Source organism: Colletotrichum destructivum, chromosome 7 (assembly GCF_034447905.1).
Source record: "Colletotrichum destructivum chromosome 7, complete sequence".
Lineage (NCBI taxonomy): Eukaryota > Fungi > Ascomycota > Sordariomycetes > Glomerellales > Glomerellaceae > Colletotrichum > Colletotrichum destructivum.
This window is the reverse complement of record NC_085902.1, coordinates 1677514-1690714: the sequence shown is the minus strand read 5'-3', so window position 1 is coordinate 1690714 and position 13201 is coordinate 1677514. Positions and strand designations below refer to the sequence as shown.

General features: G+C 58.0%; 5 protein-coding genes across 5 annotated transcripts; 1 reads left to right on the top strand and 4 right to left on the bottom strand.

Annotated features, from left to right (window-relative positions):
* Positions 1-260: 260 nt before the first annotated feature.
* CDEST_11082 (Putative phosphoesterase, alkaline-phosphatase-like, core domain superfamily) lies at positions 261-1598 on the bottom strand (the record flags this gene model as incomplete). Its single annotated transcript, XM_062927238.1, has 1 exon — positions 261-1598. One exon carries the CDS (start codon positions 1596-1598, stop codon positions 261-263), a length of 1338 nt encoding a protein of 445 aa, XP_062783289.1.
* Positions 1599-3414: 1816 nt separating this feature from the next.
* On the top strand, positions 3415-4941 carry CDEST_11081 (Putative zn(2)Cys(6) fungal-type DNA-binding domain, fungal transcription factor; the record flags this gene model as incomplete). Its single annotated transcript, XM_062927237.1, has 1 exon — positions 3415-4941. The coding sequence occupies one exon, from the start codon at positions 3415-3417 to the stop codon at positions 4939-4941; it is 1527 nt and encodes a 508-aa protein (XP_062783288.1).
* Positions 4942-5008: 67 nt separating this feature from the next.
* CDEST_11080 (Putative phytanoyl-CoA dioxygenase) lies at positions 5009-6103 on the bottom strand (the record flags this gene model as incomplete). Its single annotated transcript, XM_062927236.1, has 3 exons — positions 5009-5234; positions 5335-5562; positions 5658-6103. The coding sequence occupies 3 exons, from the start codon at positions 6101-6103 to the stop codon at positions 5009-5011; spliced, it is 900 nt and encodes a 299-aa protein (XP_062783287.1).
* A 1640-nt stretch (positions 6104-7743) lies between these two features.
* On the bottom strand, positions 7744-9546 carry CDEST_11079 (Putative major facilitator superfamily, MFS transporter superfamily; the record flags this gene model as incomplete). Its single annotated transcript, XM_062927235.1, has 1 exon — positions 7744-9546. The coding sequence occupies one exon, from the start codon at positions 9544-9546 to the stop codon at positions 7744-7746; it is 1803 nt and encodes a 600-aa protein (XP_062783286.1).
* A 1461-nt stretch (positions 9547-11007) lies between these two features.
* On the bottom strand, positions 11008-12956 carry CDEST_11078 (Putative tetratricopeptide-like helical domain superfamily; the record flags this gene model as incomplete). Its single annotated transcript, XM_062927234.1, has 2 exons — positions 11008-12297; positions 12363-12956. The coding sequence occupies 2 exons, from the start codon at positions 12954-12956 to the stop codon at positions 11008-11010; spliced, it is 1884 nt and encodes a 627-aa protein (XP_062783285.1).
* Between the last annotated feature and the right edge of the window lie 245 nt (positions 12957-13201).

Genomic DNA, 13201 nt, shown 5'->3' with positions numbered 1-13201 from the left:
CACAAGAGGGTGGTAGGGTGGCTGTGTGCACCAACATCAAGACCCTCTATTTTCTTTGTATGCGAGGCCGCACCGGTACCTTTAAGACTTGGACATGTCAGATCATTGAGAGTTGTTTCTAGTTCCCATGAAAGGTGCTAGGTACAAGTGGAAGCAGACCTTGATACCGTAACACATCAAGTCCAGATATCCATGGGGAACATCTCTTGTCACTATATCTCTCAAGTCCTTGAGGCCACAAGAGCCAGCCACCACTCAATCTAGACGGGGTACACACGAATGGGAGTCGTGATGGGCTCGGCCGGCTCAAGCCCGATGGGCACCCCATAGCCCTTGGGCGGATGCAGAGCATCAGGCACCTCGATGATGTCGCGGTAGTAATCGGGCAGGGTCGAGCCGTACCACAGGCGGGCGATGGCGGGCAGCACGGTCCGGCAGTAACCCCCGAGGATGCCGAGGTTCGGGGCGACGTAGAGGTGCGACGTGTTGGAGGCGCTGCTGAAGACGCCGCCGTAGCTCTGGTTCCAGTAGTAGTTGGCGAAGCTGTCGCCGGCGATCCGGACGCTCCAGGCGCGGATCGCGTCGCCCGTCCTGCGGCCGACGAGGCGCCACACATTGGCCCCGACGTCCCAGCGGCCTAGGGTGTGCAGGTTCCAGTTCGCCTCGACCGACGACAGCTCGCTGTAGTGGTTGTAGTAGGCGTCGTCGACGGTCCCCGCCAGGCTCCGGGGCACGGCCGAGCCCAGCAGGATGCCGGCCACGTGGTTGCGGGCCGTCGGGTACTGGCCGTTGGCCTGCCAGGTGACGTAGACGAGCGTGTTCCCTTTGTCGAAGTTCGGGTTCCTCAGCAGCGGCTCGACGAAGCTGCGCGTCCAGTTGCACGAGACGCTGATGTTGGTGTCGTGGCCGTTGTTGTAGAGGTTGGGCGTGACGAACACCCACTGCGGCAGACGTTGCTTCTTCAGGTCGTTGTAGAAGAGCGTCAGGTTCTTGATCTTTGCCAGGCGGTCCGAGTTGAGCGTGATCGAGTCGAAGCGTACGAGCAGGTTGTGCTTGCGCGCGTAGTTGCCCTCGACGGGGTTAGAGTACTCGAAGCCCTCGAAGCCGGTGTAGGGAAGGCCCTCGTTGTAGTCGCCCCAGCTGATGCCCTTGTCCTCGAGCAGGTCGACGATGGTGGACACGTTGCGGTCGACCAGGAGGAACGAGTCGCTGTTGGTGCCGAAGTAGTCACCGCTGGCCGGCGCCACGTAGTTGGGCTGGCTGGGGGCCGCTACACCGTAGAGGTTGGACAGCAAGATGCCCTGTTTGATAAGGGCCTTGCAGTTCGGGTCGGCAATGGCGTTCTCGTAAGCCGTGGTTTCGAGGTAGATCTGTACGATGCGGTTGAAGGCTTTTCCCTTTACGTTCGACACGGGCGACAGAGTCTTGGCTGTTGCCGCCGCCGCCGCCACATCGGCGCTGGCAGTTGACGTATACTGGATGTCGGCCGCCGTATTGACGGGCGTGGGGGTGCCTGGATACGGACGGCCGTCAACGCCGTAAAGAGCGCCAGCTGCTGCTATGCCCGCAGTGGCAAGGATGGAAAGCATGCGAGTCATCCTGAGGTCTTTGAGGAGGATGCTGGGGCTTGCAAGTAGAAAGAAAGGTTGATCACGCGAGTAACTAAGTCCTTCCCTGTAAGTCAGGGAATAGTTACAAGAATCTGATCTTGGTGAAGAAGAAAGAACACAGACGCCAAGTCGCCAAGACGTCCACCGTTTATATAGTTGTCTGAACGGTGAAATCTACCATCTTCATGGTACAAAGAATGCTGACCACGTACACATGGAAATGGGTTTGACCACCCTGGCCGCGTTGACCCCTTGCCCTCCATACAACTCATGTGGCCATGCTGACCACATTAGTTATATTGATCATATGGCTTAGGTTGCCGCGTTATCCATTACGATGCTTGCGCCAAGACATGTCTGATGTGACACATTCTCAAGCATCTCACTACCAGTCAGGTTGGGCTGCTGATCCTAAAAGTGAGTGGGCTGGGCCACTGAGCGGCGTGAGAAGACGAAGAAGCTCGGTATGAAGAAGAAGAATAGAGAGACAGTGACTGTTGAAGTGGTTCCTTTCCATGAGAGGCGTCAGATGATCACCATCGTGCAGATCCAGTTGACAGCCCACCAGAGGGCCTCTCGCATATATTCCAACGATTTCCAAAGTTCCGAACAAAAAGCGCCACTTCTAAATGTGAAATCTGGGTAGTTGTTATGTTAGGCTTTCGTTTTAGTTCCCAGCTAGTGATCCCCGATCTGCCTCTATCGGAGAATAAGCCCGCGCGGAAAGATTGGCTTCGTCTGGCTCCCTGAAGCTGAGACTTAACTTGGGAGTCTTGTTGTCTAGTCGCCATCTTGTGCTGTTCACGTTACTCATCTAATTCGTCACTGGGACGGACTAAACACTGACTAACCTGAGATGCCAAGGCAGGTGACGGGATTCCCCTGGGGTAAGAAGATTTGATGCAGCTAGGCTTAGTGCCACGCGGACGGAATCTTACTCAAACCGATACCCGTTAGCATATTCTACATCGCACCTATGGTTTGTGATTGGGTCTGCCCCAGCGAATTGGGCGATAGGGAAGAATTAGCCAGGACCAGATCTATAATACACCATCAAGCCACTTGGCTGGTCTAAGAACAAGATCTGAAAACCCTTGCATTTGGAGAGGGAAACGCAACCATGACTTCAGGAAATAACAAAGGTGCTGTAGATCCATCTCGTGATGGGATTTAAGCCCTCGATGGATTGAAGAGGTATTTGAAGTCAAGTTCCTTCAAAATCATGCAATATTTCCCCGCCCACGAGGCAATGAACAAACCATAGAAGTGAGATGTTGTTGCTAGTTCGTGACCAAAGTCTTCTCGGCAATTCACAGTTGTTTTGGAACGAACGCATGTCAGTTTGTTCAGGTGAACCGTTCGAACCCCTTGCCCACAACCAACAAGTCAAGATTTGGGCATAGAACACCTTTTTGAACTCGAAAAAACCACCGTTGTTTGTCCATGAAGCTGGACGAAGTCAGAACCATAGTACCTCTCCAAGTCAGTTTGACTTTATCCGCGCGCCGACCAACCGGGCCCGTTGCCGGAGACCCATTTTGCCGGAACGAACATGAGATAAAAAATGATAAATCCCCGCTGTCTGTCCGCACCTCGGCGGACAAATCCTTCCTTCAACCCCTCCTTGACCAGCAACTGAGCCAGCAACAAGCCCTCGATGATTTAAAGAACCCCCGTCATGTCTGTTACATATCATGTCGGAAGGAGACGCAAAGAGAAGCCGTGCCGGTTCCACCGCCAAAGCGCTCACATCTCACCATAAAGGTAGCCCATCATCTCCTTAGCTATCGAAAGGTCGCTTTCTATGACCACGAACGCTGACATGTATGAGCAAGGTTGCGCCAACTGTGAGCGTCGTCGGATCCGGTGCGACTTTCAGAGCCCGAAGTGCGCCAAATGCCACAAGAAGGGTCTGGAGTGCCCTGGCTATAACCGTCAGCTCCGATGGGTGAACGGGGTGGCAGCTAGAGGATATCTTCGGGGTCGGGCGGTCCCCGTTCGGCCCGGGCCCTGGGTCCAAGACGAATCCGAAACCTCTAATCGTCCATCACTCAACGTGTCTACGCATATCCCGACACCTTGCGAAGCCGGCGGCTCCAGGACGCAAGCCACCGTGTCTGGGCCGGACACTATTCCAAGGGTCCCGAGTTGCGACCTGCTCGGCCCCACTGCGGCCTTTATGGACTACTACAGGCAAAAGGTGGCTGGCTTGATGGTCTGGCTGGACTCCGACGAGAACTTCTACCGCCGAAAAGTTGTGCCCCTCGCCGAAAGCCACCCGGCCATCCGCTTCGCCATCATGGCCTTGGCGGCCCAGCACGGCACCTGGACCCTCCCCGCGGAGAGCATCACGGTGATTGCCGAGGACTCCCGCAACAGGTGCTTGACGGTGCTCCAGAGACGGGCCCGGGAGATGACGACGAGGCTCATGGGGGGCTCCGAGCTGGACCAGCAGGAGGACATGGCCGACGCCGAGTGGATGCTGGCGTCGATCCTCATCATGGCCAACTTCGAGAACGCCCGCTGCTCGCCCCAGGTCGCCGACGGCCACCGGCGGGCGGCCCGCACCATCGTCAACCTCTTCAGCGACGCGACCTGGACCGCCGGGGGCCGCGAGCTCTTCGCGTTCCTGCGGAACCAGCTGGCCATCGACAACATCCTGGGCGCGACGACCTCCTTCGACCCGTCCCTCATCCGAGACGCCATCACGCCCGCGCCCGGCTCCGACGACCAGCTGTTTTCCAAGTACCTCGCGTTCCTGCACGAGGTCACGCTCAGCACATTGACGGCATCGACGGCATCGACGGGTGCGGACCTCCCGACCGGCTCCGCAGAAAAACCCCGCCGCCTTACCCTGCGGATGGTCCAGTCCGAATTCACGCAGGCGAGGGGCGCCGACCTGATCGCGGCGGGACGGATGGGGCTCGCGGGGTCCAGGCTGTCTCGCGACTTCGTCTGCCTGGTGGAGGTGTACCACAACGCGGGCCTGCTGTACTCGTTCCGGTGTCTCGGCTGCGCCGACGAGGGCGGCACCGAATGGGACGCGGCGGCCTCCGGCCTCTTCCGCCACCTCGTGGGATTCGAGGACCAGGCCGTCTTCGTCCAGAATCTGCCGTGGCCCGCCTTCATCGCCGGCACCGCCTGCTACCGGGACCAGGCGAGGCAGAAAGTGGTTTTGGAGCTGTTCGCGGCGATCCACCGGGCTACCCGGTTCAACCACTACTTGGACGCCGTCGACTTTCTCGAGACCTTCTGGGCCGGAGACGACCCCGACTGGCGTCCGCTAGCACAAGCGAGAGAGGCCGCGGGCAACAGAATCCTGGTTGTTTGAAATGATGTTCCCATTTCTACATGTATGTATAAACAGAGAGGGGGGGGGGGGGGGGCAACCCAACCCATCACATGTTGACCGTCTCCTCGTCCTCGACTCCGAACAGCACTCTCATGGGGTCCTGATACTTCATGAATCCAACGCCGGGCTCGCACAGTCCGTAGCCAAGCAGCCTCTGGGCCTGCGGCTTCATCTTTTTGACCTTTTCGAACGGCACCATGAGAAACTGGTTCTCCGCGGGCCGCAGCGTCGGCTGACACAGGAAGATGCCGACGGTCTCTCGATACTCGTCTCTATTCAAGACGTACGCCACATAGGGTCAGCCTGGAGTTTCGGGGTGTCCAACCCAAATGAATGAACCCTCAAGGTCCGGGGGGGGCTTGCATGACTTACTGGGTTATGTTTGCCCCTCCGGCGTGGTAGAGGTTGCCGAGGAAGATCAGGGCGTCGCCGGGCTCGAGCTCCGCGGGAACGGTCTCGGAGTCCAGCGGTCGGCGGTCTGGGCCCCAGAGGTGCGACCCCGGGATCACGACGGTCGCGCCGTTCGTGGCCGTCGTCTTGGTCAACGCGGTGACGCACCCGATCATGACGGGCAGCGTTTTGTCGTGGGGGTGATAGTCACTTTGTCACCAAACATGTCAGTGACGCGGAGGGTGAGGGGGTTGCCCCCCGAGGCAAACGAGAGAAAACGTTGAAAGGGAACGCCAGGAACTCACTTGTCGTCGCGGTGCAGCACCTGCTGTGTCCCGCCAGGGTTCACGCGGAAGCCCACGGTCGAGGAGATGATGGGCTTCCCGCTCACGGTCTTCTGCTGGTCGCCCCTCCAGAAGGTATACGACGAGGAGACCAGGGCGTTGGCGACGGAGGTGAAGAGCGGGCTGCACGCGAGCTCGACGCAGCCGTCCGAGATGCCCAGCAGGCCCGAGGCCCTCTGCGTCGTCGCCGGGAAGAACCCGTACTTGTCGGGGATGTCCTCGTCAAAGTGCGGCTTCAGATCCCGCCGGATCTCTTCCGCCAGCCGACGGTCGATGAGTTTCTCGACGATGACACCGCCGTCGCGGTTGATGATGTTGACGAGCTTTTCGGTCGTGGTCGAGGGGTCCGTGGCGTCGAATCGAGCAATAGAAGACTGAACAAGGGGTCTTTCCGTAGCAGTCGCCATGGTTATCGTAAAGGTTGTTGTTTTCTTGAGCAGGTTTGGCACAATGGCATGAGTTGTTGAGAAGCTGCTCATAACAGAAATGCTCCAGGCTGCTCCCGATATATGTTTGCCCTTTTTCGTCGCAAGAGACGGCCCTAGGCACAAATCCCGCTTCATCCCTCCTTTCTCACGATAGCAACCAAATGCAGCATAGCCTTTTTCAGTTCAAACACCCAGCGACTGTCGTCCTCCGGCTTTTTGTCCCTCGGTCCCGCTGTTCTATCGCATGTGTCGCAGTGCAAGTTTAATGGGATGAAGCACCCGCTGGGACCCCTTGCCCCAGGGGGGGAACCCTGGCGATGGCATCCAAGTTCTCAGAATAATGCCTACTTCCGGGTTAGCGTGTGGATATGTTGGTGAAGGTTCCGGGATCTCGGTGGAGCTGTGGGGATGATGGGACGAAGAAACCAGACGCCAATTCTCTCTGCGTTGGCCAGTGTGCTGTTAGACGTCAGCTTTCGTGTGCTCACCTCTAGAAACACGGAATGGGGAAGTCCGGCAAATGCATTTGCAGCTTGGGGGCGCCTCCGAGTCCAACAAACAGCTCTGTGGTCTCTTAGAAAAAAGCATCTCAGCGTAACATCGAGGGCAGATCAAAAGGCCTTACGGCTTGCGTGGAACATGATCGTCATGGCTCTAGCACGTGGGTGATCACAACCCATTCTGTTGCCTGAAGCTGAAGGTGGCTTGGAGGCGTCACGGGCCGTATGGTTCTGGGACATCTGCCGAGACAATCTCCGAGTCCCTGTCTGCACCAAGCTTCGTGCGATTCTCAAACCACGTTTCGAACTTGGAGTTCGTTCCAGCCCTACTTCTCGGCGTCAAGCCCGTTCCACGGTGCTCCTCCCAGATAATTATATAGGTGCGGTTTTGGTGCGAAGGCTAGAGAAATGCGTTCTCATGAGTTGCGGGCATTGGTGACACGGACTGATCGATCAAGTTGGTACCGTGGAGTTATCCAACAGACCATCGTCTCTTGCATGTCTATAAAGGGGCATGGAACACAAACTCGATGTAAGGAACGCCGCCGTCCCTCAGACCTCCCACGTGTGCCCGGCTTCCCTAGCTCGCAAGCGACGTAAGTATCGATCAGGTCTTGACCCTGAAGATATCCATGAGGTGATGGAGTCAGTCAATATAAATATGAAAGTAGGTCAGTATAAGTTGGCTTTAGTCTTTCCCTGTTCTAGGTTAGTAACTTAGACGACTTGAGATCTATAAAATAGGAAAACCTATTAAACTGATTTTATACATCTCAAATGGCCCGACTCCAAGCTTTCTTAATTCATACCTAATTCTAATAACTTATGCGCATGCTTTTATTATTTCTCAGTAAGGTCTCCCCTTAGCTTTTCATAACTCGGCTAAATTGACTGCTCAAAACTTGCAGTCGGACCAAAAGGTCCCAAACGTCCACATGCGGTCCGATGCGCAACATTGACAAATGTGATGGCATTACATTATAAGTCTAACATTTTCTTCATGTCTTGCGCTGCTTACGCAAGCTTCTAGTAATGAAAAACAACGCCATTTCGAAAAAATCCAAACACCGGACACCGCAGCCCAACGCCCTTACATCAACCCTCAAACCGCAAGCCGCCTCACTCGGACGACACCGCAAACTTGCTCATGGACCTCAACCTTGCCCCGTAAAAGTAGAGCAGCCAAATACCGATGATGCCGATGGTGCTCAGCCCGCCCAGCAGGCTCGTGCCGCGGGCGACGCCGAGGTTCAGGTACATCGGGCGCGCGAACAGCACGCTCGCGAAGGCAAAGGCCGAGCGGAAGAAGTCGTTGCCCGCGAAGAGGCTCGCGGCGTAGCGCGGGTACGACAGCGGCACGTAGACGAAGATGCACTGCATGACGACGAAGACGGAGGCGCCGTAGACGGTGATGCCGATGGTCGGCGCGATCCAGTGGATGGCCGGGGACGCCGTCCAGGCGAAGATGAACAGGCCGATGGTCGGCCCGAAGGCGGCCGGGAGCGCGGGCACGAGGCGGGTCTCCTGGCTCGGGAAGCCGAATTTCCTGATGCGCGGGATCATGTGGAAGCCCAGGTACGAGGCGTAGGCGGCGACGCCGAGGAGGCAGGCGACGAGGATGCAGAGGAAGACGAGGCCGACCTCGCCAATGGACATGCCGTAGTAGACCGGGTAGACTAATGGGAAGACCTCGAAGAAGGAGTAGTAGATGCCGTAGATGATGGCGGTGTAGACCTGGACGAAGAGCACGGCCGGGTCCTTGAGAGTGATCTCGAGCGGCTTGATGAGGGCGTCGATGACGACGGCCGAGGTGCGGAGGTCGCGCTGGTCGATCTCGGACTGGGCCATGAAGCGGGCGTCGCCCGTCAACGCGCGGAGGCGGGCGGCGCGGCGCAGGAGGATGTTGGGGGTCGACGTCTCGGGCAGCAGGAGGAACATGACGACGAAGACGGGCGCGGCGGCCCAGAGGATCTCCCAGAGGGACCAGCGCCAGCCCATGACGGGCACGGAGAAGCCGGACAGCAGCGGGGAGATGGCCGGGCCGCAGTAGGCGGCGGACACCCAGGCGATGAGCGGGTAGGGGAGGTTCAGCAGGCTGTACATGTCGCCGAGCGAGGCGGCGCCCGAGGCCAGGCACGGCGAGCCGAAGAGGCCCTGCAGGAAGCGGAGGACCATCAGACCGGCGAAGTTGCCGGCCAGGGGCGTCGGGATCGACACGACGACGAAGAGGAGCATGGTGACGATGTAGACGGGGTTCCGGCCGATGCGGGGGATCTCGGAGAGCGGGGAGAAGAGCAAGGGCCCGATGCCGTAGCCCAGGACGAAGAGGGCGAGGCCCAGCGAGGCCTCGGTCATGCCGACGCCGAACTCGTGGACGACGCCCTCGATGGAGGGCATGTAGATGGCCGAGGACATGTAGACGACGAAAGTGTAGACGCAGATGACGGCGGTGATGAGGCCGCGCTTCGCGTTGGACCAGTTCTGCGGGTTCTCGGCGTCGTCGCTGAAGTACCAGTCCACCAGGATCGCGCCGTCCTTTGTCTTCCTGGGCGCAATCGGGATGCTCTTGGTCCTCTGGATCTCGTGGATCTCGTCCACCTCGAGCCGGTCTTGGGTGTAAGGGGCCGTCTCTTCCCTACTCCGCGTCCGGTGCAGGGCGGCGCCGTACGGAGCGGCGTCTTCAACATCACCCTTGGGGTACGGCGTGATTTGCTCGTCGATATGGGTCGACTCGGACGTCCTCGGCGACGCCGCACCTGTGGTTCCTTCTTCCTCCGGGATCCCTTTCTCCGAGTTGAGGACGTCGAGCCACTGTTGCGGAAGTTGGAAGTCGGACTTCTCTTCGGGATACTGGAAAAACTTGTTGCGTGTGACGAAACGAATTAGTTGGCCCACGGGGGCATCTCGAATTATCTGCGCCATGGGGGCGTTTGGCGGTGTTGCGACGACTTGGGGATGTTGAGTTTCTCGTCTTCGACGGTGATTATTGTAAGTGGCTCAAGTGCTTTTGAAGCGCTTGGCTTTCTTGTTGTGGTTTTCAAGACGCTGGTGGTCTCTGCTGTATTGGGCTATGCCGATGGAGAATCGAGTTGGATGGGTTGATAACACAAGAGACGAACTTGGACACATGAGATGTCTTCGACTATATACTCCCAAAACCATGGTGGCCTCCACCGGCCGGGCGAACACAATTGTTGCCAACGCAAGAGTGCATCCATGACTACCGGCTGATGACAGAGCAGCAGTATAGCACTACAGCATTGGTCCGGCCACGGCATCGGGCGTCCAGGCCATGGATGACTGCAGTGCGGCGCAACTCTTTGAAACATGTGGTATTATGAATCAAAGTCATGACCAAGCCTTCGAAGTAGCCGGAATGGGACACGCGTGGACTAGATCCCCAGTGTAACAAGGCGTGAATGGTGAAGTCCTGCAAGAGGGTGGGGGGGGGGGACTAGGGAGAGAGGCAGGCTTCGTAAATCTGTTTCCCTGGGATTCGGTAAGATCTTACCGTAACGCCAGGGTGTTTGAACCGTCCACATACTTCCCGTCCCTCTAGACCCCCCCCCCCCCCCCCCCCCCTCCAAGTTGTCTTGTTATGACGTTGAGGTGCGGTGGGATGGCGTGCGGGCGCTGGAAATTGAGATATGTTCCCTCAACGAAGTCGTTGGTGTTAGTGAGCATCAGGGTGGAGATGTCGCCGAGACTAACAGCCACTACGCGGCATAATCACTAATCCTTCGTGCGGACTGCAGTGGATTTATCAGCAAGATCCGCTAGGTTGATCTATCTACCAAAGAGATGTCTCTCCATGCAGCTCTTGATTGGCCGACGAGCAAAAAAGGTTAATGTGATTTGCTCCGAGCTAAGCCTAGTGGTAAATAGATAGATGGCTGCCATGTCTGAGACGGCACGTCCTCCCTCCGTGGCCGTGAACTGACTTATAAATCGAGCGGCTGCCAAGCCTTGAGAGGAATGATGTGCTATGGACTGTTGAGGCTTCAAAATCTTGAAATCCGACCCACTTCCGGGACACTGGGGGGGGGTGTGAGACGTTGACAAAATGAAGGACTTGAGCAAGATCTGTGTGACTGAAGTTGGTCTCTTGGGCGTCTTCACTCTTCATCAATGTCAAGATAAGGTTGGTGCTGTCCGACATAGGGAAAGTGTACGAGAGTAGTCATGTGCCATGGTCATGTGCCATGAGATAGCCAAAAGCAAAGAAAGATGCGTTGAAACAATTGGTATTGAGTAGCTCTCTTGAGCCACAAAGGTGTTGTACAAATGTTGCGGCGTTGTTCAGCATCGCTACGCGGCTTGCTTGACGGGACGCAATGTTAAGCTCCGCCATGAGCGCTTCAGCTACAAGGGCTCCTCTCAGTGTCACGACGTGGAGTGATGCTGCGGCTCCAGGCCCTCGGTGAAAGTGCGGTCCTCCTGCGCCAGCCCCGTGCTGCGCTTGATCTCCTCGGCAAAGGAAGCCATCAGCTTCGCGATGCCCGACTGTACGTCCATGTTCCGCCTCTCGGCCTGCTCGATTAGCCACCAGACGCGTTCGTCCTGCACGTCGAGCGACTTCCTGACGAGCGTGAGCAGCGTCTTCTTGGGGATCCACGGCTCCGCATTGCCGGGCTTCTCCGCCTCCCCCTCATCGGCAGACGCCGCGGGGGGCTCGCCGTACAGCGCGACGCACCTGTACGCCAGGTCGAGGTCTCCGGCCACGGCGTACTCGTAGACGGCTTTGCCAAAGACCCCCGGGTCCCCCTTCAGCGCCAGCTCCGGGTTCTCCGCCACTAGCGCCTTGAGGGACTCCAGGTCGTCGCACGCCTGGAGCACGTACCGGATGGTGACGTGGTTGGGGGCCGCCTCGGTGTACTTGTGCGCGTTCTTGTAGATCTCCAACGCCTTGGCATACCCGTGGCAGTCTACGGCAACCTCGATTAGGACGTTGAGGGCTGCGATGGGGACCTTGTAGTTGGGGACCAGCTCCGTCAGGGTCTGCAGCGCCGAGTCGATGCTCTCCGGGTGCTTCTTGATCCAGCTGTAGATCGAGCGGGTGCTGGCGTAGGGCGCGACGGAGATGGCCCTGAACATGATGCAGAGGACCCGCAGGGCACTCGTCATGTCCCCTGCGCCGCCGTAGCATTCGATCAGAGCTTCGTAGTGGTGGGCAAATAGCTTGCTTCCCCTCTGCGTGACGAGGCGAGCCGCGCTCGTGGCGAGCTCAAAGTCGTGCTGTCTCGTGGCCGTGTTCATGACGTTGAGCAGGACGCCGTCCGACAGGTGCTCCCTGTCCGTGTCCAGCAGCCGACCCCAGATGTACTTGGTGCCCTCGTAGTGATACGCAAGCGCGCATGTGTCGAGGAGCATATACCACACGGCGAGTTTCACTTCACTCCCGGTATGGACCTTACCATGGGCCAGCTTGATGGCCTCGTCGACGAAGCCGTGCTGGGCGAATACGAACATGAAGATGTCGTAGACCCACGAGGGGATGGCGACTTGCTTGTCCATCAAAGACTCCAGCGCGTCGAGCGCCATCTCTAGCTGTCCATCGCGGAGCAGGCCGAGAGCAATGTGGCTCTGCCCGTCGACGCTGACATCGGCCCACGACTGCTTCAGGGCCGTAATGACCTCGTTTCGGACCAGGTAGTCGGGGTGTACGGCGAGGACCTGTCATTGGGAGGAGTCAGAAGAAGGATTCCAACGCCAAAAACTCCTTGGAAGACAAAACATACAGCCAGCGCGGCATGGCAGATGGAGATGGTCGGCTTGATCTGCAGCTGCTTCATCTCGGCAAACAGCTGCGCCAACATCGCCGCCGAGCCCTTGACGTCGGCCGTCGCCACGATAAGGTGCTCGTAGAGCTGGGGGCTCAACTCGGCTTTCCGGTACTGGGCAAGGTGTGTGATGAAGGTTGTAACTTTGTCAAAGCTCTTTGGCTGGCCTTTCAGAACTCGCAAGGCATCGTATATGGCGGACAGCGGCGCAGCTCGCAGCTGTTCGTTTGGGTCGGGCGCATTGGCTTCGGTCGGCGCCGTGTCCTGCTGTCCTTCCGACCAGGCTGTATCGTCTGTTGGAGCTCTATCATCGTCGGCCAGCGCCGAATTCCTTTCCGAGCGTGGTACGGAGGCCGCGGTAGTCGCGTGTCGACGGCATTGTGTGCGAATGGCGGGGCCGCGGGAAGACGGAACGGGTCGCCTTCGGTGGCTCGTCGCGATCGAGACTCTAGGGAGAGAGGGCGAGTTGAGGAGTCTGGCCGCGACGTATGCATCGGCTGAAGGGCAAAGGCAGCGCCACAGCCCGTCAAAGACAGCTCGAGAGCCTGACATGAAGCCGAGGGTGGAAGTATGCGGGCGCAAGGGCGGGGAGGAGCTTTGAATCCCGGGGGGGGGGGGGGGGGGGGGCTTTGGGAGGTTGCAGATTTCGGAGCTTCTCTCACCGAGATGATGCACCGGTCTGCCAAGTCACGTGACTTGTGCGTTTGGCAGCCATGGTCGAGATGGGGGTTTACGAACAGGTACCCAAAATACCTACTTCTCTAGATAGCTAGGATCAATCGCTATTAGCAAAAACG